This window comes from Cnephaeus nilssonii (assembly GCF_951640355.1).
Source record: "Cnephaeus nilssonii genome assembly, chromosome: 16".
NCBI lineage: Eukaryota > Metazoa > Chordata > Mammalia > Chiroptera > Vespertilionidae > Cnephaeus > Cnephaeus nilssonii.
Genome location: NC_137087.1, coordinates 37,785,895 through 37,809,443, shown reverse-complemented (window position 1 = coordinate 37,809,443; position 23,549 = coordinate 37,785,895). Strand labels below are relative to the sequence as shown.

At 34.3% G+C, this 23,549-nt stretch overlaps 1 protein-coding gene across 3 annotated transcripts in view; it reads right to left on the bottom strand.

Moving 5' to 3' along the window:
- Positions 1-23,549, bottom strand: part of HECTD2 (HECT domain E3 ubiquitin protein ligase 2) — a 63,727-nt gene that overhangs the window by 10,887 nt on the left and 29,291 nt on the right. The window contains exons 6-15 of one of the 3 annotated variants that reach the window (XM_079792984.1): positions 21,073-21,137; positions 17,950-17,995; positions 16,713-16,822; positions 13,895-14,043; positions 13,194-13,317; positions 10,484-10,580; positions 7,167-7,274; positions 6,173-6,305; positions 5,162-5,250; positions 673-831 (exon numbers count right to left, since the gene is read on the bottom strand). In XM_079792984.1, coding sequence (XP_079649110.1) covers positions 673-831; positions 5,162-5,250; positions 6,173-6,305; positions 7,167-7,274; positions 10,484-10,580; positions 13,194-13,317; positions 13,895-14,043; positions 16,713-16,822; positions 17,950-17,995; positions 21,073-21,137 — 1,080 coding nt within the window. Of the gene's footprint in view, positions 1-672; positions 841-5,161; positions 5,251-6,172; positions 6,306-7,166; positions 7,275-10,483; positions 10,581-13,193; positions 13,318-13,894; positions 14,044-16,712; positions 16,823-17,949; positions 17,996-21,072; positions 21,138-23,549 lie in introns of those variants that run through there. The other 2 variants (XM_079792983.1, XR_013814700.1) reach the window with 2 other exon arrangements.

Here is a 23,549-nt window from a genome sequence, read left to right as displayed (position 1 = left end):
ATCACAGCTAAGTACAGTATGTTGCAGAGATAAGACTATAGAAGACAGATCTCTTAATTAGAGCCTGCTCTATTTTGCAAGCAGTAAAAAATATAAGGGATCGTCAGGAGGATGTGCATACTATCTATTTTTCTACTAAATTTTTACCTTAGATTAAATTTGATCAGAAATCTAAATTTTGAACTGAGGAATATTACAAGACAGTCCCATGAAATTCATGTTGTATTATTTTAAGAGATGTTGTTGCATACACTGTTAACGATACTGCACAATATCATCTTAATAAGAATCCATAGAAGTAATCATTAATAAGTGCTTTCTTATCTCCTGTAACCCCCCAAATACATGACTTTTACTATCTCATTATTCACATAAGGAAACTAGAGCTCAGAAACTTGAAACAACTTAGCTAAGTTCACAGAGCTAATAAGTGGCAGAGCTTGGATTCAAATCTCTGCATCTTTGACTTCAAAGCCTGTTGTCTATGGTATAAGAGCTGAAGAATGCTGCAATGTCTCCATAAGAAAGGATAAATCTAGATAAAAAAGGAGATGGGTTACAAAAGTAGAGAGAAACCATATTTAAAAATAAGAATAGCATTAAGAGGAGAAAGACTGTGCAGGTAGAGGATGCTAGCATTAAGGAATACGATGCTAGTAGCTTTATACTTACAGGCATAATTTGACTTAAGTCATCAGTGGTGACACTGCAGATGCCCACTGGTGTATTTTGATCACTAGGAACGATGGGAGGGCTCAATAATTTCTTGTAACAGCACGGGGGGAAACGAATATCCAGTGTAATGCTGTTATAAACAGCTAGTCCCATAAGCTATGCATACTAAATGTTAAGTATTAACATAAAATCCATGACAGCAAATAAGTTTTAAATTATGCATCAGTCTGTTTCTTGTATATTTCTTTCAGATCTAATACTGACTTTTTAAAAAAAATATTTTATTGATTTTTAGAGAGGAAGGGAGAGGGAGAGATAGAAACATCAATGATGAGAGAGAATCATTGATTGGCTGCCTTCTGCACGCCCCCTACTGGGGATTGAGCCCGCAACCCAGGCCTGTGCCCTTGGCCGGAATCAAACCTGGGACCCTTCAGTCCTCAGGCTGACGCTCTATCCATTGAGTCAAACCAGCTATGGCTAATACTGACTTTTTAATGAATTACCACATACTCCTTTCCTTTCATTTATTTCCCCACATAATTTTTTGATTACCAAGTCATGTAAAAAGGAGGGAATTAGTTGATAGTATTTATGATTTCCTTAGAAAAGTTTATTTAAGATCACAACAGATAACAGTTTCACACATATCCAAAAATTAATATATAAGAATCACTTTCTAAATTTAAACAAAGATGGTGATTTTATAAGTAGCAGCAGCAATTTATTTAGTAGAACTCACTGAAGAACACACTACTAATTTTGGTGACCATTTTATCTATTTTAAAATTAAATACAGACTAAAGAGAGCGGAGTTGAGTAAACATATGTATACACACACAGAGACATACATACACACTGTTGATAAGCTAACAGGATAATTACTCTCCTACGGTAATATCTGAAAGGACTTTAATACTTGGAGTTTACTCAAAGGGTTAAAGTTAAAACCTAAAGATGTTATATATATAAACTTTGCCCAATTATATGTTAAAAATATTTTTATTGATTTCATAGAGGAAGGGAGAGATAGAAACATCAATGATGAGAATCATTGATCGGCTGCCTCCTGCACAATCCCCACTGGGGATCAAGACTGCAACCTGGGCATATGCCTTGACCGAGAATCAAACCGTGACCTCCTAGTTCATAGGTCAATGCTCAACCACTGAGCCACTGGGCCAACTGTATTTTATTTATCAGTTATATGGCAGAATGTAACATCCATTTGCTGAAAGAGGGGTTTTATAACAAATTTCTTATTTCAACTATCAAATAAAGATTATTATATCAAGTTATTAAGGAAGTCATTCATTTTGTAGGCTCAAAAGGAAATCTTATTGTATGGGCTGGACAAATTACTGTGAACAATTAAAAAAAATTAGAAGACAGTCTGTATTTCAATTTGCTAAGGCAGAATGAGGTTAATAATTTAAGGAATAGATATGCTATTTTATTGGTAACCATAGTAACAGACTGAGCAGTGTATGCAAGGGACAGATATTGAAAAGAAGTTCTAATATATGTCTTTAATTGTGATATAGCAATAATGGCAATAACCACAATACTACTGTAGTTACATTTACGAGTATTCAACACTCTAGTGACAAGTTCTATGCACTTTTCATTTTAAAAAGTTCTTTTAATTATAATTTAACAGATGAGGAAGTAGCCTTACAGGATTTGCTATAGGAAACTTGCATTCGCACTAAATCAATGTGCTCTGGTTGAAGCAGGAATGGGGATCAGGTGTCATGTGCTATAAACAGAGTTTGAAAAGCCTGCACTGTACTGCACTCTAAGTTCCAATGCCCCTTGTGGTATAAGCATCATACTTTTAAAAATTGTTATATCTCATCATGCAGTCTTCAAAAATTTTTTATTATTATAGGTTTCTCATGTAAATGCCAAAGCCTTAACATATTTAAAAATGAAGTATTAGAACCAACTACATTTTCTCAATCATTATGCCTGTTCTCAATTTTTACTAGTAGTTCTCCTCACCTTCAGTAGATCTCTCCACCACTTACATGATCACAATCCACTATTGTCTCACATTTTTCCTATATGTTCTAATGCTTTTAAGGCATCAGTCTTATTTTCTACAGATTATTTTTGTGTGAGATAAATACACATTAACAATGAGATGTAGTGGCTATAATAATTTTAGATTTATGGCAGGTCCTTGAATAACATTATTTCAATCAGTGTTGTTTCCTTGTAATGCTGATCAGATGCTGCAGGAACTTAACTCTTGTTTATATCAATTAGCCTATGGTAAAATTGGTTTCGTTATATGTCATTTCACTTAAAGTCGTAGAGCCTATTGACAAAGTTAAGTGAGAACCTACTGTAATTGTTTAACTTGAAATATGCAACGTAAGTAAATATGCTTAATATGCTCTTTTGGGTAATGACTGAATAGAAACTAATGTCTATTGTAAAGAAAACAATTAGTGCCTGGCTGGTGTGGCTCAGTGGTAGAGCAATGACCCATACACCAAGAGGTCACTGGTTCGTTTCCTGCTCAGGGCACAGGCTTGGGTTGCAGTTCAATCCCCAATGGGAGGTGTGCAGGAGGCAGCCAATTGATGTTTTCATCTCTCTCTCTCCCTTTCCCTTCCTCTATTTCTAAAAAAATCAATTTATAAAAAAAATTAAAAAAGAAAACAAGCAAATTAATGATTGTATGTACTAGTATAACATTCTAAAAATGTGATAGCTCAGTAAAATCTAATACTGCAATACAAATATTACAAAGTCAAAATATCACTCAAATGTAAGCTGTGATGAGAATGTAAAGTGTGACAAACATGTATCAGGAAATCCAAATAGCTCATAGTGTAATGAGAAGCATCAACGACTCAGGCTTTCAGTGAAGTTGAAACATTAACAAATGATTACTGTGAACAATACAATAGAAACAAAAGTCTAAGAATTGTTAAGTGTTCTATATTGTGGAACTTGGCACGTTGGACCTTTAGACATGGCAGTATACACAAAATTACGAATTGAGTTTACCATTTCAATGTGTAGTTTTGTTTCTAGAACCGTTTTTCCAAAGGTTTCTCAATTTCCATATACATTTAGTTTCTCAATTTCCATATACATTTCTCAGGATTTATTCCAACAAATGCAACAAAGATATTCAAAGCTCTCCATAAGATAGCTCTTTTTAAGAAATATATATTTTATTGATTTCAGAGAGGAAGATAGCTCTTAACTCTCCTTCTGAAGGTGTCTTGCATAACACCCAGTGTGCCTTCTGCTTCAATCAACTGGACCTACACATTGCACTGTAACAGGCGCAGCACAACACAGCCTTTTGTTCTAGTCATTCTTCCACTGTACTAGTATGTCTTTAAAATTTTTTTAAAAAAATTGATTTTAGAGAGGAAGGGAGAGAGAGAGAGAGAGAGAGAGAGAGAGAGAGAGAGAGAGAGAGAGAATCATTAATTGGCTGCCTCCTGCACACCCCACACTGGGGACCAAGCCCACAACCTGGGCATATGCCCTGATCGGGAATCGAACAGTGACCTCCTGGTTATAGGTTGACAGTCACCACTGAGCTACCCCCCGGCTGTCTTATTCTTTTACAGACCTGTGTTAATCAGATAGAATGGCTCCATCTTTAAATGTCTACCTTCTGTGGAAGGACTATATTTAATCTTTTTCTCCTCAGAACTCCTTAGCAATTAATGTCAAGTGGTCATTTGACTATGAGAACTGACTGTCTTGCATGGTGGTCATCTGCCCACTTAAATGGTGAACTTCTTAAAGGTGGATAGTATGTTCCTCTTTTAACCTATGTATCTCCAGTGCTTGCTCATTTATTTATTCTTCTATCCTTTCACAATTATACTTCATAGATTAAAAAAGCTAATGTGAAAGGTATTTTGTCCAATCTCCACCCAATACAAGATGCCTTTTCTAGTACACTTGACGGGTCAGAGGATGGCACAGGGATTTATATAACTTTAACAATACTTAAAGTAATTAAATATTCCCAATATTTTCAATTTTTAATTTTTATTAATACTTTAGGATTTGAGGGGCAGATTAAAGACCTAGATTTAATTTACACAATTTTGATTTAGTAAACTGAGTGAAATAAACTATTTTTCTGTTAGTTGTTTCACTTTGTACTTAGAACAAAAACAATTCATCATGAACAGAAGATACTTTGATATTTAAAAGTCTTAATTTTCTGATAAATTAGATAATATATGAATTATAAAATATTTTTATTTTGAGATAAAGTTTTCAGGAAAATATAAAAATTCAGTCATTCCTTTCAATCAATTAAATCTGCTAACATGTAGCTGTGATATTACAAATAATAAAGATTATTGAAAATCTATCAGTAAAGTTGACAAGCATGCTTAATTTGAATAAAATGCTTGAGAACAGTTTTCCAATATTCAGATAAAATTTTTAAAAAATCTCTAGTCTCCTAGCACCTCCTAGTGGAAAGTTTAAAGGATACAATTCCAACCAATCGGAATTCAGAATAGTTATCACACTTAAAGCTGCTAAACCAATGGCAGTGTGAATCTTTGTGATATGTAAACATGCCTGAAAAAAAGAAACATGATTTCATTAGTGTGACTGATTTAAAAATCAGAGTGGTAAAAATATATATATTTCATCGGTTAGAAACAAAACAGTTCAGTAATAGTTCTGTTACAAACAATCTCTCATGTTAAAATATATCAAATATATGTACAGAGAGCATGCATGAGCCTTTTACTGTTCATTGGTATCCTGAAACATGGGGTAAAAAGACAGAAAACCAGTTGATTTTCCTTATAAAAACTCTAGTTTTATAAGTTATTGGTTATGATCAAAATTAATTTTGAGGATTATGTAGAGATTTCAATTTATCCATGTTATCTCTAATTCCCATTACCAGAAAGATGATATATATATATATATATATATATATACACATATATATATAGAATATGTACAAAATAAAGAAAAATAAACACTTAAAACTCTCCTCTGAAGAAAAACAATAAAAATAATGATTAGATATGTGTTTTCTCCAAATAGAATAAACCCAAATTTAAATTTCAAATGATTATGTCTGTCTTAAAAATTAATGAATTCTTATTCATTAAAATGTCTCATTGTTTAATGAGAAAGGCTTTAAATATTAGTGTAGAAGAGCAAACTAGTTTTTAAAATTTCAAATGTTTTTTATTTCAATGACAAATTAAATTCTCATGCATTTGGCTTATTTGGAAAGGAAGTGGATGCTCCCTTGCAAATATATACTTTCAAGTCTTTATTTTGTGTATGATTCCCAATAAAATAACATTTTGATAATCAATTTGGTCAATTTTTAAAATTTAAATAACAGTCCTTAAAAATTATTCAATATTTATGGTTGACAAAAAAAAAAATCGGTAAAACCGTAGGGTAGATTAAAAATAAGAGGGCCTAATTGAATCTAATTATGAAGTAATACTATTCATAAAAATTAAATACTCACCATAATCTGGATGAAAAATTTGGCGAATTAGAAGAAGGAACCATTCTTTAGTCAAGCCACCCATATCCAAACCAGCTTCCCCTACAAATGTAACTTTCAACTTCTTTTTCAAGTCTGCTCTTTTCCGGGTTAACTATTTGAAGAAAGTATATAGTAGAGGAGAACAAATGGCAGAAAAAGGAAATTAACTTTTTAAAATTTGGGAAATGTGTTAGGTATCTTATTTACAGTGTCACAAAACACCCATCCACCTACTCATCCACCCACTCATCCACCCACTCATCCATCCATCCATCCATCCATTATCCATCATCCATCCAATGAATCTGTCAGACACTGTGAACTAGGTATTATTAGGTTTGTTGTAAAGATCAAGAAACAGAATTAGAGAAGGTCAGGTACTTTGTCTCCCAGGTTCATATTGTCTCCAAGATTCTAATTTAGCAGATTACAATATAAAATAATTCATTTCTTTAACTTGCCTTCAATACTAAACTTTTAAAAATCACATAACTAAATCAGCCTTTAACTTATAATAGCTACATGCAGATCTGGCTAAGAATTGTACGTGCATATGAAGCTCTATAATACATAGTACATAAAATCAAAGTAGGTTTGACCCTTAATTGACCAAATATGCCCTGTAGATTGGACCCCTAATTTTATTAGATGAATAATCTGAGGCTTGGCAAGGTTAAAATGATATGTTACACACCCAACCAGTAAGAAAGTTGGGTCTACAATCTAGGTTACATATTTATACATATAGTTGTTCTATATAAAATCCCTTTCTGGGGAATTAACAACAAGCTGTTAATAAATATATGAAAATGGGCTTAATTGTGAATACAGAACTGACTTTAACTATGGTATCAAAATATAAGGAAGCACACTTACTAGCATAGAGAAATAAGGTAGTTTATTAAAACTTTAGAATTATGAAATGTACTTAAAGCTTTAATCAATGAAACCATTTTGAATAAATGATCTATACCTCATCAAGAGAATCGCTAACCAGATGTGTCCTCCTTACTTTCATATTTAGAAATAACATATTCATATCAGGTCTCTGTCTTCGAGATACTTTATCCACCAGACTTTGCTAATTGAAAAAGAAAGCAAACATTTTCACTTTTACTTAAATTTTAATTTCACTTAAAACATTTAAAACTTTAGTAAAAATCACTTATATTATTCTCTATACCATATCTCAAATAAATAATTTCATAAACTCAGTTGTAAAAATTTTGTTTTATGAAAATGCTCTGTTATTTTGTTTTGAAACAATGGTAACCAAAGGGGATCCAAAATGGAGGACCAAAAATAATTCACCAGTAAAGTGTGCTATGTTTTAGTTTCCACATATCTCATCTCTTAAATAGCAAGGTTTTCTGTTTAATAAATACAAAGCATAGTGTGGGAACATTTGAAACATATACTTCGGATGATAAACTTGGCTTAAGGTTTTTTAGATACTGAATTACTCTCAAAGCATAATTAGTCTACTTTTAGAAAGTAGTTTGTCAGTATTTATCAGAAACATTAATAATGTTCATAATCTTTGTCCCAGTAATTCCTCTTCTAGGAATTATAAAAACAGAAAATATTTCATTCAGTGAGATGGTCATCATAGCATTACTATAAAAGCAAAACTTTAGAAGTATACTAAATTTGTATCTATCTAATAGAATATAATACAGCTATCAAAAATGATGGTCCTAAAAACTATGTAAATGGAAGATGTTTAAGGAAGGCACAACTGAAAAAAAGCAGGGAACAAAATTGTGGATATAATTCTTGCCCTTACAAGATAATATAGGTAAAAAATATCAAAAGAACATTTACCAAAATGTTAAAAGTTATGTCTGGGTGATGAAAACATGGGTGACTGAAAATATCTATATTTTGTTCTTTCAAAATATAAGCAATGAGTATGTAAAAAACAACACATTAAAAAATATAAGGACTATATAAAATACCCTCTATCATATAAAGTCTACATATTTGCATACTTAATTTCTCTAAATCTTTTTCAGACTACCTCATCTTTGGTAGCAAACTAAATGAATTATTATGCAGATTAAAGACTGTCATTTCAGACATTTTAAATATATGCAGCAATTTGCTTTAGTAGATAAAATTTTAATATCCCAAATCTCTATTATTAATCCTACTCTTATGATTTAGTAGGTTACTATAATAAAACATTCTAATTCAGACCCTTCTTCATTTCTCCAATTTCTACTTCTAAAGGCTTTCAATGGTTTTTCTCTTCTCTGGGTCCCACCTTTCATGCTCAAACTCCCCTTTCCTACCTTCTGTTCCCAGTCTATACCTCCTGGGAAGCCATCATACTGGAAATGTCCCCCCTACACATTATATAGGATGCTAATTGAACATGACAAGGCTCAGTGACTACTCCTCCCATCAGGAATTAATCTATATAATAAAAGCCTAAATGACCATTACAGTGGAACAACCAGAACGACCGGTCGCTGATGATGCACACTGACCACCACGGGGCAGACGCTCAATGTAGGAGCTGCCCCCTGGTGGTCAGTGTGCTCCCACAGGGAGAGCACTGCTCAGCCAGAAACTGGGCTCAAAGCTGGTGAGCACAGCAGGCGTGGCAGGAGCCTCTCCTGCCTCTGCAGCAGCAGCGCTAAGGAACAGCGAGCCAACCAGTAAGGAGCTGCAAGCAGGCTGGTGGTAAGGAGCGAGGGGTCCCAGACTGTGAGAGGGCACAGGCTGTGCTGAGGAACACTCCCCGCCCCCCAGTTCAGGAATTTCATGCACTGGGCCTCTAGTATTTAATAAAAAGTACTTCAAATGAAAGAAGTACCGTATTTTCTGGCGTATAAGACGACTGGGCATATAAGATTTTCCTAGGTTAAAAAGTCGTCTTATACGCCGGAAAATACGGTAAATATCTATGCAGCTTTGAGCACAAGTCACTTCACCTCTAAGATGGAAATACCGTATTTTCCGGCTTTTTAACCCAGGAAAATCTTATACGCCCAGTCATATATGCCGGAAAATACGGTAATAGTGACATTTTAGATATAAAATGTAAAAACAAAATACTAAAAAGTTGCATGAAATTGCTTAAATGCAACTAATAAAAAATGTCAAAATGACTAGTTATATAGACTAATCTTTGAGCCAGTATCTACCCAAGATTAAGAATTCTGTGCCAAATATACCTATTGAAATTTTTTGGGGGAAGGGAGTAGTGTGGCTATGGAACTCCCTTGCACATAGTCAATAACATTTCTTCTAATATCCTCATATTTGGTGTAAGCTGACTTTGGGATGTTACCAGTCCCTCAAATCTCTTGTCCAGCTCTGTAATAGGAAAAAGTACTTACTTTCTGGGAACTGAATTACTGAAGAATAAACAATTCTTATTTTGTATGCAATTTGGAAGTAACGTAATTTATGCTTTAGCATTCTTTTTGTATTCTCGGACAAGACATGGAAACCATTTTTTTTTTTTTACTCTGTGTCTCTTTTTATTTTAAAAAGACTGCAACCAACCTTCCCTCTAATTTTTCAAGTTGTAAGTAATCATGTCCCAAATTCAGATACTCAAAATACCTGAGCATTTAAGTGTCTAGTCTAAAGCTCTAACAAAAAAAAAGCTCACTTAATCTGATGTCTACTAACTAAAGTATATAACTTGATTGTGCTGTGCTGAAACACAAGTGGTAGGGAGTGGTGAGGGCAGGCCAGAGATAAACTCTGTCCTGCTCCGAAACTCGACTAAAGCCAACTTGACAGATCCCCCATAGTTTCTATGGGCCTCCATGCACTTTGGTTTCCTAAGAAACCATAAAACATATTTTACCTTCTTTGGACATATCAGTTTTCTAAGAATACATGTTTTATTGCATCTTCTATTTTTTTGTTGTTGCTGTTGTTTCTATTTGATTTTCATAAAACCAAGAAAACATTTTAATGGTTTGCTCTTAGGACACTCCTTGCCCTCACTGTAATTTTCACCAGAGCTCTCTGCTCGTTACTGAAGCTGGAATATGGTATCTACAAAATAATGTCCAACAAGTTCCTAGTACTTTGGATTTATGAGACACATTTAATCTTCCTGCTGTATTTATAACAATCAGAAGTTGGTGAGGGATATCTTTTTCCTGTATCATAAACAGGTTTAAACACTTTTTGGGGGAATATAATGTGAATTTTACTTTTAACATTTCCTAATTATGCTAGAACAATTCATAAGACATTTGACTTATTAAATTATTTACTGTATTGATTATAGTCAGCATAAATATGCTTACGTAGCTGGCTTACCCTTGCGATGCTTATCATCTGCTGCTCTGAGTCTCTCTGAATAATGATTTTTTTTGCAGCTATAGAAATAACGAATGGGTACTGACAGAAGGAAAACCTGCCCAACAAGTGGAAACAGAAAAAGCAAAATTGTGTATTTTTTAGCAAAATTATACTAAGGGAATGTAAGGTACCCCTTCTAACAATACAACACTTTACTTTTGAATGATGTCTTATCATTTACAAAATGATCTCAAGTACATAATTTCTCTTAATCACCATAGCCCTGTGAAGTGTGTGTCATTACCAGGGGTGCAGTACCTTTGTTTTCTGGAGGAAGCTACATCTAATGAAATATGTGCTAACTACTTACATTGTTATATAGTAATTCCAGTTTATGTACAGTCACCTGTACATCATTACCTGTGAAAAATAAGGCCAACACCAGAACCAAGAGGCAGAGTGTTGATGAAGGAGGATTAGGACAGAAAGTTCAAGTACAGAAAGTAATTATAAAAATCCATTATTAAACGGATATTTCTGATGTGAGAGCTTCAGAAATGAGGAAATCTTGTAATAACTATAGTAGTAACAAGCAGAGTAATAAATTTAAGACCAATAAAAATATGTTACTGTTAGTACTGCACTTAATGATATAGTAATATGAAATGATATGTGCTTGTAAAGGTACAACATTATGATCAGAGGTAATGAAAACAACTTTTTTTCCTGGGTCAGAGCTCATTCTATGCTATGTAAAAAAGCCACAGTCAAAGAGAGAAAGGCATTTGGAGAGAACTAGCATGGTAGTACTGACACTTCAGGAGTTAGACTCCATCAGAAGTGGCTGCAATGCATCCATCAGTTTTCATTGGATTCCATCCGAGTGCAGTCAGGCAAGGCGTCCGTGACCACCAAGTGCCCTGAAGGCACTATGGGGACACAGGAGGTAGCGCTAGGGTGAACTGAAAATGAAATAGCTTTCCCCTGGATCGAAATTGTTAAAAATAGTTAAGAGTTGTTCAGTACTAATGTGTAATGATTTTGAATCACTAAGTGCTAACTAAATATTAAGAAATGAGTGTAATGAACTTAGTAGGATAAGTGAAATGAACTTAGCAGGATGTACTTTAAAACAAAAAGACTGAGATTTTTCCCTAGTCCTGGCACTTAGAAGAATGATACTATGTGTATGAGATACTAGATAAACAGCTTAGGCTGCTCATGGCCAGGGGTGACTTGCCCTAGGGCTCCAGGTCCCACTCGAGGTCCAGACTGGCTTCCCAAGGGCTGGAGGGATCACAGGATCAAAAGTCCAATTCAGCCGAAGCCGGTTTGGCTCAGTGGATAGAGCGTCAGCCTGCAGACTGAAAGGTCCCTGGTTCGATTCCGGTCGGGGGCATGTGCCTTGGTTGCGGGCACATCCCCAGTGGGGGGCGTGCAGGAGGCAGCTGATCGATGTTTCTCTCTCATCGATGTTTCTAACTCTATCTCTCTCCCTTCCTCTCTGTAAAAAATCAATAAAATATTAAAAAAAAAAAGTCCAATTCATTCTTGGCACAATGCTGTGGTACAGTGGTTAGAGGTGCTCTGTACTAAAAGCTGTCACTAAAATACACACAATAACTCTTGGAGTTGTTTTGTGGTTTTGTCTACGTTATAATTATATTAAAGTGGGAGAAAAAAAGCTTCTTTGTAAAATAAACTTTCCCAAGAAAGTATTCATCAGACTGACAGAGGTCCCCAGAAATGGAATTCTTATTCAGTTCCGAGTGTTCATATATGGACTGAAATATGTCCTCTGGGCCATTTTATATTTTAGGCCAATTCTTGTAGAAAGGGTCCCTGGAAGCTTGAAGCAGTTTATGAACTAGTCTGCGGTTTGAGGTTACTTACATCCATCCCATCTCTCTTAGTCAGTCTCCATGAACTCTCCAGGACATCTCCTGGTCTGGGAACAAATTGTTTGGGATCATCTTGCTGGTTTAATTCAAACAGTAAGTGTGGATATAAGGGGCAGTGTATTACAGAATTTGGTTATGTGTTTTGAAAATCTATATACCATTGTAATCATTTGTGGTAAAGATCTTTCTCTAACACCCATTTTTTAAATACTGTTTGTAAAGGTCAACCATTTTTCCTACAGAGTAAGGAAGAAAAGGAGTGAGTGTATGTGTGTTACGTGCACATGTGTGTGATCACTGTGTTAGATCTGGCACTGGCACACTATGGCCCATGGGACAAAGATGGCCTATCGCCTGTGCTTGTGAATAAAGAGTTGTAGGACACAGACACCCCCATTTATTGTCTAAGGCTGTCTTTTTGTGCTGCAACAGACCAGAGATTGTGTAACCCAAAGAGCAAAAAATATTTACCATCTAGTACTAGTACTTTACAGAAAAAGTTTGTTAATCCCTGTCCTAGACAATAGCATATAGAATAAGAAGCTACAAGAAATTGCATATTAAGATAGGACCTTTCCATTCTTAAAAAGATGTTATTAATCAAACCAAAAACAAATTAACATGCATATGAATTCAAAATGCAACAGAAAAAGAAAATGCTTTCACAAATATAGTATTTCAAGGCTGAATAATTAAACTATATTTATAAGTTTATATGTAAAGGTATGGGTAGATTTAATAAAGTTATTGACACAAACTTAAACCCCAGTCATTATTTTGAAGAGTATTTCATTTAGGTGAGTAACCAGATGAGCTTCTGACTGTACCTGTGGGAGTTTCCAAAGCTCTGCCAGGTGTGGTATTCCTCCATGAGATCAATGTGATCCAGTGTAGAATTATAGAAATCGGTATAAGGAATAAGGGGAGGGTGGACCAAATTGTTTGCAGTATCTGTAAAGATAAATTCTAACATAATGATCTTTTCCAACATGCACATGATTTACTCTAATAATAATAAGAACATTTTAATGTCTACCAAGTAGTCTTAACCTATTCCTATTTTAAGCAATTGTAGCTTCCAATGGAAAAAGTAGTTTTATAATTGTGATCAAAATAGAGCCAATAATTTGTTTTTTCAAAAGAACTTGTGGTGGGGATTGTATTAGTATAATAAAAGGAGCGCCCAGATGGCCCTCTACTCTTTCTGTTCCCCCGTAAGTATGTTCTCTCTTAGCATCCCTCAGGAATTCATGGAAGTTCTTGTGTTCTTAGGAGTCACTACTTAGCAGATTATTTGCAGTTGACAGCCATTAACACAGAATACTGCCCAATAAAAAGCATAAAGCTCTCTCATGCTTGTTAATTAACCGTGAACTCCATTATCAAAACAGAAAGTAAATTACAACTCTCCACTTCAAAGAAATGCTTTAAAATGTAAGAATGCCTCCATAGTATTTAGAGATCCTTATGGAAATGTCTCTAATATTTAACAAAAGAAAAGTAAAGATGATAGAAGAACAAAACCTACTAAGTAAAGCCAGCACTTTAGATGCTGATGGGATCCACCAGGAACATTTTGTTAGGGGTGGAAATTCTTCAGGCTTTGCAGGAAACAGTCGTAAAGAAATAAACTGCAGCAATCTCTCTACCAATTGTTTGAACCTCTTCTGGGATAATCTGGTAAAGATTTTGAAATAATTCCAATCAAAATTCACATTGTCTATTTTGGCAATATATTCATTAGATAGTAAAGTGCATTCTATATGCATAAACTTTTAGAATATTCCCCCAAATTCTATTTTTAAATTGCCAAACATTTGAAAAGATGGAAAATCTCACCTGGACTATTACTTCTTAATTGAATAAGAAATAAACATTAATATTACTATAAAGTTAGTATTAAACATTTCATTTTATGCCAAAAACTCAGATGTGTAAAGGCTTTCAACAGTCAATTCTATTATTCACAGACTCTGTATGTGCAAATTCACCTACTTGCTAAAATTAATTGTAACCCCCAAATTGATAATGTGGCTCTTTCATTGTCACTTGTAGATGTGCAAACAGTGGCAAAAAATTTTAGTTGCCCAATGTGCACATTCCCAGCTGAAGCTGAAAAAGGAACGCTCTGTCTTGTTCTAGCTCTCATGCTGTAAGCAAGCGACCTTTATGCAGTCTGCATAGTGTCACGTTTTTCACATTTTTGTGCTTTTTGTTAGTGATTTTGCTGTTTTAAAATGGCCCCCAAAAGTAGTGTTAAAGTTTTGTCTAGTCTTCCTAAGTACAAGAAGGATGTTGTATGCCATACAGACAATACACTTGTGTTAGATAACATTTGTTCAGACATGAATCATAGTGCTGTTGGCTATAAATTCAATGTTAGTGAAACAACAATTTATCTTAAACTAGTGGCCTGGGGCACAAAATTTGTGCACATTAAAAGGGAATTGATTAGAGGAAATATTTTAATATTGCTATTTGCCCTTTCTCTATAATAGAAGTGTCAGAGATGAAAGAAAATTAGTAAAATACTAGCGTTCCCGTTGCAGGAAAAATCCTGCAATAGGGTTTCCTGCTGCACTCTACCCCGCCCTGCCTCCGCTCCTCCCTTGTCCCCTGGCCTGCCTTCTCCGCCAGCCCACCCCGCTCTCCTTCCTTCTCCCCCGGCCCCGCCTCCTCTCCTCCCTTCTCCTCCCCCCAGCTTGCTTGCTTCTCTGAAGCTTTGCTCCCTTCAGCATCTCTTGGCTTCTTCCTAAGCTGTCTCGATATGCAAATTAGCCGCCATCTTTGTTGGGGTAATTTGCATACTCGTCCTGAATGGCTGGTGGGCGTGGCTTGGCTGGTGGGCGTGGCTTGGGCATAGTGAAGGTGCGGTCAATTTGCATATTTGTCTATTATTAGGTAGGATATATGAAAATTTCCCTCCTGTCAGAGTCGGGGGCGTGCTGTGGGACCCAGAGTCAAGTCCCTGCCCACCTGCGTGTGTGCCTCGAAATTGTGTGAGACCCAGACATGGCCGGCCCCAACCCCGTCAAGACCTGCTGGGCGGGGGGGGGGGGGCGCAGCCTCAGGTCCCCCGTCAAGCCCTGCTGGGTGGGGGGTGTGCAGCCTCAGGTCCCACAGCCCCAGGGTGGGAGTCGCGGCCTCAGGTCCCCCCGCCTGGCCTCAGGTGCCCCGGTGCGAGGGTGTGATGACCATTTGCATATGAGCTCTTTATTATATAGGATAAGATGCCTTTAAATAGAAGTACAGGTAAAGCAAGGTTATGTAGTCATCAGCTAATGAAAATGTTGGCCTTAAAGCTCGCAGGAGCCTAATGCTGTGTCTCCTTTAGGGGCAATAGTTTAGTATTCACTAATTCACTGTTCGCAGTATATTTATAGAACACTAGGGGTCCGGTGCATGAATTCGTGCACCAGTGGGGTCCCTCGGCTTGGCCTGCGGGATCAGGCCGAAACCGGTTCTCCAAGATCCCCAAGGGGTCCCGGATCAGGGACGGGGAGGGAAGTGGGAGGTTGGCCAGCCAGGGAGGGACCATGGGAGGGCTCCAGGGCATGTCCAGCCTGTCTTGCTCAGTCTCAGACCCCAGCAGCAAGCTAATCTACTGGTTGGAGTATCTGTTCCCTGGTGGTCAGTGCATGTCATAATGACTGATCGACTGCCCCCTGGTGGTCAGTGCATGTCAAGCGAGTGGTTGAGCGGCCTTAGCATATCATTAGCATCTTATGCTTTGATTGGTTGAACAGCTGACTGGACAACCGGACACTTAGCATATTAGGCTTTTATTACATAGGATACTACTGTGAATAATGAGAATCAACTGTATTTTAAAATTAATTTTGAAAATATTTTGCCTCTTTAATTGTTATCAATCATGAAGAAAAGTAATTGTTGATGGAGTATACTATGAAAAAAGTATGGTACCTTTATAAATTGATATTGATGGCTAATCTACATTTTATAAAGATGCTTTTGGGGAAGGAAAAGCACCATGTAAATAATGGTGAAATTTATATTGATACAGAGACAGGAAATAAAAAGACACAAATTAAAATACTAATGTCTGAGCAAATCCAGGCACCATCTATGAGATGTTTGAAAAACCAGTGATAGAAATGCACTGTATAAAAGCAAGAGCAGTGGACAGAAATCTCAACCACAGCTTGCACAAGCAAAATGGTTACTGACATTAGAAACAGCTTTTTATTACCCTCTATGTAGTACTAAAATATATGCATATAATTGCCTTTTGAGGCACTGTGAAGTATAAGTATAAATATATTTAACTCATAGCAAGTTTAAACTCTTAAGATTATGAAAGTTCTTAATATCATAGAAGGACTTACTTTTTAACCCAGTGGACTAAGAAATGATGGTCAGCTTCCACTAAGGCAGCTATCTGTCTTAGCAAGTGAGCATAGATGACGTATGTAGATGTGTTATTAAACTGAGGATTCTGAAAAAGATATTAAAAGTAATTGTGTTAAAATATTGTTAACATGTAAAAAGAAAGACACTAAGCTTAATGAGCTAAGTGGTAAATTCAGAAGACGAGATTTGAAGTTATGAAATACTAGGTGAAATCCTTTAAAACAGTCATCTATTTGTTTAATTATTTAATTAGCAGAGATTTGGTACAGTTCCACTGTGGCACAGTGGAAAGAGCACGAGCTTCAGAACTGAGACAGATCTGGGTCTGAGTGAGCAGGGCTTATTGCTAATATACAGTCCTCAAAAACTTGAGCTTCATGTTGTTTTCTAGCATTCACTATCTCTACATATATATATCCCCCACCCCCAGTTTTGCCTTTCTCCCCATTTTCCTTCCTTACATCTCCCAACTACTTCTTATCTATTCCTCCCCACACACACTTTTCTTTTTTCCTCTTTTCCCACTTCTCTATCTTTACCCTGCATATTTCCTTTTATTGGACACAGTAATGAACTAAACACTACCTTATTTAATATATTATTTTCTTACCTTTAAATGAGGTAGTAACTTATTTGCACCTTTTGCAAATTGTAAAGAATGACAGATGCAGTATGCTAACTATGGTAATAATATAATTCTTCCTTAAAAATAGTAAAAACTAAAAATTACTTTGCATTTGTCTGGACCTTATTTTTTCTATCTGTGAATCTGTAGCGCCCAAGAAGAAATACGTTCATCATCTTTGTTTTGCAAATATAAACCACTTTGATTTTTCTATTCGTATTCTAGCTCAAGCATTTATTGAAAATACATAGAGATCTTGGAAACTTACTACTTAGAAAATAAAAGAAAGTTTTGGAGCCCATTCTAGTTATAAGAAAGGAGATTAATTGGAGGGGGAAGATGTTCTTTCCTTCTGTTTGTGCCCGAATACCACAGCAGGAAGGCAAGAATTAAAAATTTAATCCCAGAGATAAATTAGCTTCCCATTGTTTGTTTTTTGTAGCTTTAATTCTCTCGCTACAAGTAACTACAACCCAAAAGTATCAATAATGTTGCTCAAAAGAATACTTTATATTTAATATAATTTCACCTATATACATGCATAGACTGAGATCTAAATTAGATAACTAAAATTCTTGCTTTCTTACCTGTAAAAGTATAAAATATGCTCTAAGATCATCTTTTGTTCGTGGACTGAAAAAGAAGTATAATTGATTAGAGATTACAGTATATAATAAAAATGATCCATTAATATTTCTGTGAGAATTGAGTTGATAAAAGCCAAAAACTAGACTTAAGTAAATATGTATTATTATTGAGACAGTAACATATCTCTAATATGCTGAGAATATAGGTTCCTGTGTGCCTATTCTAGGCTGATTCTGAAGATACCTAAAAACGAAGTTAACTAGGCTATTACATTTTATGAGGTAAATATCACGATTAACTCTAGAAACACTTAAGAGTCTGGAAAATAATGAACAATTTTAGAATACTTATGTTTTTGTTTTAATAAAGGATAACAGATATCAAAAGTATTTATGCATTGAAAAAAGAAATAGGTTTGGGAGTACAGTTCTATTATTGAAGTGAAAGATGTAGAAGTGTCTGCAGGTCAAATCACACTTTGAATACGTCTAGTATATTTCTAATGAAAAGAATCTTATTTTGAATACCTCTGAAAAGTAAATTTTAATCTGTGCCATGTTAATCTGGATTTCCACATGATCAAATTTGACCAAGTTTTTATTCCCCAAGCTAATGACTGTTACTTGCCCTCTCAAGATCTATTAAATACACTGACAAACACTTGGAAGTAAGTAACTTCTTGCATTACAAATGGTCCCCCTATGTGATAACGAATGCAATTAATGATCCTTGATTGAATCCTGGATTGAAAAATAAAACCCAGATATTAAAGAACAGTTTTGAGCCAACTATGGAAATTTAAATGTGGACTCTATTTTAGAGAGTATTAAATGAATATTAAATGTATTATGGTCACAGAGAAAAATGTGATTAGGAAGTACATGCTGAAGTAATTAGGGGCAAAGTATCATGATGCCTTCCATTTACTAAAAACAAATTCCATGCATAGGGAGAAAAAGCAAAAGCAAATGTGGCAAAAAGTGAACAACTCGTGAATTCAGGTGGTGGTGAATGAGTTTTCATTATCTTTAACTTTTCTGTAATTTGAAATTTTTCAAAATTCAATGTTGGGGGAAAAATGGTTCACCTCCAAGTATCTCCTTGAATTTCCTTTAAGAAAATAAAATGATGAAATAATGATTTACTTTTCTGTTATAGTTATAAATTAAGTATGAAAATATAAATCATTGCCCAAAATGTACTAGATGACCTTTACAAAATATAAAGCCACATAATCTGAAATATAACTATGTATTACATATATATTAAAGTTAGAAATAAATATGTATATGCTTGTATATATAACATTTTAAAATTAGTAATATTTCTTTGTAGGAGAATTATCTCAACGAAATAATTATTTATATTATTTAGGTTTAACCTTTTGCACTCGGATGTCGAGTGTGATTCGACACGGTTAGCATGGGTAGCAGGAATCGAGAAAAAAGCAAGCGAGTGCAAAGGGTTAAACCAAATAGAAACCATTTCTGTCTGTAATATTCTACATAATTTTCAGACTATTTTCTCAGTGGACTAATGTTTTGTTTTAGAAATTATATTTGAAAATATTTTAAAACACTCAAGGCAATTCATAAATATTAAAATTTCTGGTGATAGGAGAGTCCTACTTTTTCCCATTTTATAGCTGCACCATTGTGATTTCCAGTTCTCTGGCATATGCACTAGTATTTCAGTACAGTATACAGTTCGGGCTATAGAAATTGTGGTTCAGATCACAGGCTCTTTGCCAAACTGCCTGGGTTCTAATCCTGACTTACTGGGTTAACTTGGGCAATTTACTCTGTAAATTTTCTCAACTGTAAAATGAAAATAATCATATTACCTATTTTATAGAATTGTAGTAAAGATTCCATGAGAAACACATGTAAAATTGTTAGGAAGGTACTTAGCCCATAATAGTCAATAAACTAGATTTTGTTGTTGTTATAATAAATCAAAATAAAACAAGATTTTTAGGTATTGAACATACATTCCTCTGAAACATGAGTCCCATCACATTGTCATTTTAATCTGTATCGGACACACTTTTCAAGAGCAGAGAGGGGAAGCTTACTAGAGGGGACTGAGATCCCAGCAGTTTCAGACCACTGGACTTCCTCATTCTCCTACAAATGATCTTTACATTCTAATTTTCTCTTCATTTTTAATGAAGCATTATGTGTTCAACCAGAAATACAAAATTCAAGGAAAATGCAAATATATTAGTAGAATGATAAATTAGGAAAAATACTGTTTAAGTTAAAAAATCACATGAAATTATATGTTATGATTTCAATTATTTTAAAAGAGGACTAGACAAAAATAGCAAAATGTAAACATTTTTACTTTTTTTACACTACTCTGGCTTTTAAAAATTTTCTATAACAACTAGGCATCTCTTTGAAAATTTATTAAATTTTGAACAGTTATTAAAATATATAAGGTACATTTGATATTGTATTTAAGAATTCTAGTTTGGTAATATTTTTAGACTGGGCTTAATATAAACATGTAAATTATAATTTTATGGTATTCATATGGCTTTATAGAAGCTATTATTGAAATTACAGTGCTGTTTAAACAGTATCAATTTAAATAATATGTACTTTTGAAAGTATATTTTTATATTCTACATATTCTCAGTTCAAAACATTATCAATTGCATTGCTCATCACTCCTTAAATAATGATTCAATATTTGGTTCTAAGAAAAAACATTTCAGCAGTTAAACTTACATTTTCTTATATTAGAAATAAAAAATTTTGCTTTGGCTACCAGAAAGTCCAAGGCTAAATTTAATGCCCATATTATTTCATCCTAGGTTACATGTACCTACTCATCCCATATCTGTATAGCACTCATGTCTGTACGCAACAAATTTTATATACGATGTTAAAGGATTCAGAGATCTTTTGAAGCCCAAACATAGACCCTCCTGAGAAGTCACAAATCTCAAGTTTAAAAACTTTGTTGTAAATGGTTTATAACTTCTTTCTCATCTTTGTTTTTATTACAACAACTAAAATTGACTCAGGGTAAAATACATACATATGTAACATAAGATGTATGAGATGTGTAAACTAACCATCTATACTGACTAGCTAGATATTAATTACAATTACCCTTTCCATTCTCGTAACAAGCTGTTAATGATTCCCTTTAATACTGTCTTCTGAATGTCTTGAGGCTGTAGGCAAAAGAAAATCATAAAATAATTAGGATTAGCTACTAAAGTGACTTTTTAAAGATTGTTTATCCATTCACCTATTAAAGGATATCTGGGTTGCTTCCACTTTTGGGAAATTTTGAATAAGGTTGCTATAAAATTTGTGTGCAGGTTTTTGGGTGGACATAAGTTTCGAATCATGTGGGTAGACAACTAGGGCACGACTTCTGGGTCATATTGTAAACTTGTTTAGCTGTGTAAGAAAATCAAAATATAACTTATTGAAATTTGTGGGATACAGCAAAAGTAGTGAATGAATGTATTAGACAAAAAGATCTAAAATAAATGATTTAAGCTTTCAATCTTGGGAAATTAAAACAGGAAATCAAGTCCAAGTAATCAGAAGAAAATACATAATAAAGGTTAGAAGAGAAATCAATATAATTGAAAACAGGGAACTAATAGAGAAAAAGCAATAAAACTAAATGCTAGTTTTTGGAAAAGATTAATAAAGTTGATGAACCTTTAGCCAGACTAACCAAGAAAGGAAGATTAAAGACAGTAATTACTAATATCAGAACTGAAAGCAGGATCATCACTACTGATACCTGGACACTGAAAGGATATCAGGGAACTATTATGAACAACTCTGTGCCCACAGTTTAAAAACCTAGATAAAGTAGACCTAGTCTTTGGGAGATACAATCTCCCAAAAGTCACACAGAGAGACATCGATAATTTGAATGGACCTATATTTATTAAAGAAACTGAATCAATGATTAATAACTTTGCAAAACGAACACCAGGCCCAGAAGATTTAACTGGTGAGTTCTACTGAAAATTTAAGAAAGGAAGGATACCAATTCTTTACAATTTCGTCCAAAAAACAGAGGAGAGAATATTTCCTAACTTATTCTATGACATCAGCATTATCCTAATACCAACCTAGAGATATTACAAGAAAAAAATTACAGAGCAATACCTCTTCTGAACACAGATGTAAAAATCCTCAACAAAGTATTAGCAAATCAAACCCAACAATGTATACAAAGAATTATACACCATGATCAAGTGGGATTTATTCCAGGTATGCAAGGCTGGCTCAATATTTGAAAATCAATTAATGTAACTCATCACATCAATAAGCTGAAGAAGAAAATATCATATGATCATATCAATAGCATTGAAAGCATTTGATAAAATCTAACACCAATTCATGATAAAGCCTCAGCAAACTAGGAATGGAGGGAAATATCCTCAATTTGGTAAAGAACATTTACAAAAATCCTTGAGTCAACATAATTTTAATGGTGAAAAACTGATAGGTTCATCTTGTATTTTCCCTGTCTCAGTCCTGGAATTAGCCATTTCTCCAGGGAGCTCTGGTTCCTTTCTGTGAGGAATGGTATTTAGAAACAATGCATGCTTAAGTGCTCATTGCTACTGGGTGTTACTGCTTCTAGGCCCTTTCAGAGAACAGGGTTAGGAAACACACACACACACACACACACACACACACACACACACACACACACACATCCATATCCATCTATTAAAATCCATGAGTTCATTATGATGTCTTAATGCCAAAAACTAAGAAAAACTAAAGATTTGTTTACGTATTTTAAAAATCTTTAGACTGAAGATACATAAAATACTGTGTATAAAAGTTACTTGGCTTAGTTTTTTTAAGGTATGATTATAATATTCGAAGTATAGCTAGGTGGTGTTTTTTTTTTTCTGTTTATATTACATTTTAAAGGATTTTTCCCTCATGTTGTATATTTTTAATTTTTTAGTGCCTATAAAATACTAACATCATTCCAAGTCAGAAAAAGTCAGAGAAGTGTCCCAGGAGTGGAACTTTTGGGTCACAATGTATGCATAAGCAAAATGTGTTAGCAATAATGCCCAGCAGTTTTCCAAAGTGGTTGTTTATACTTACCCAATCAGGCTATGGAAGTTCTAAGTGCTCCACAATATTGCCTATTCTTGGTAAGGTTCTTAAATTTTTTAAATTTTTTTTTTTACTAATTTTGAATGGATATATAATCTTATCTTCATTTCTCTAATGACAAATGTTATTAAGTACCCTTTCATATATTTAATTGTGAAGTACTGAGATTAGCAATAAGCAAGAATGTCTGCTATAACTTATTTTACTTAAAATTATATAATAAGGCAAATACAACTATGCATGCATACATAGGTACAAGGATTGGAAAGAGATAAAACTCATTTTTCACAAACAACTTGATTGTCTATACAGAAAATCCAAATAAATCTGATGTACTGTGAAAATTAATGAATAAATTTAGCAAGGTAAATGAAGATAAATATAGGAAGGTATTTCCATACTAGTAACAATTAGAAAATGAAATTATGATAGGATAAAAAAAAAAATCAAGTACCTAGAAATAAATATCATAAGAT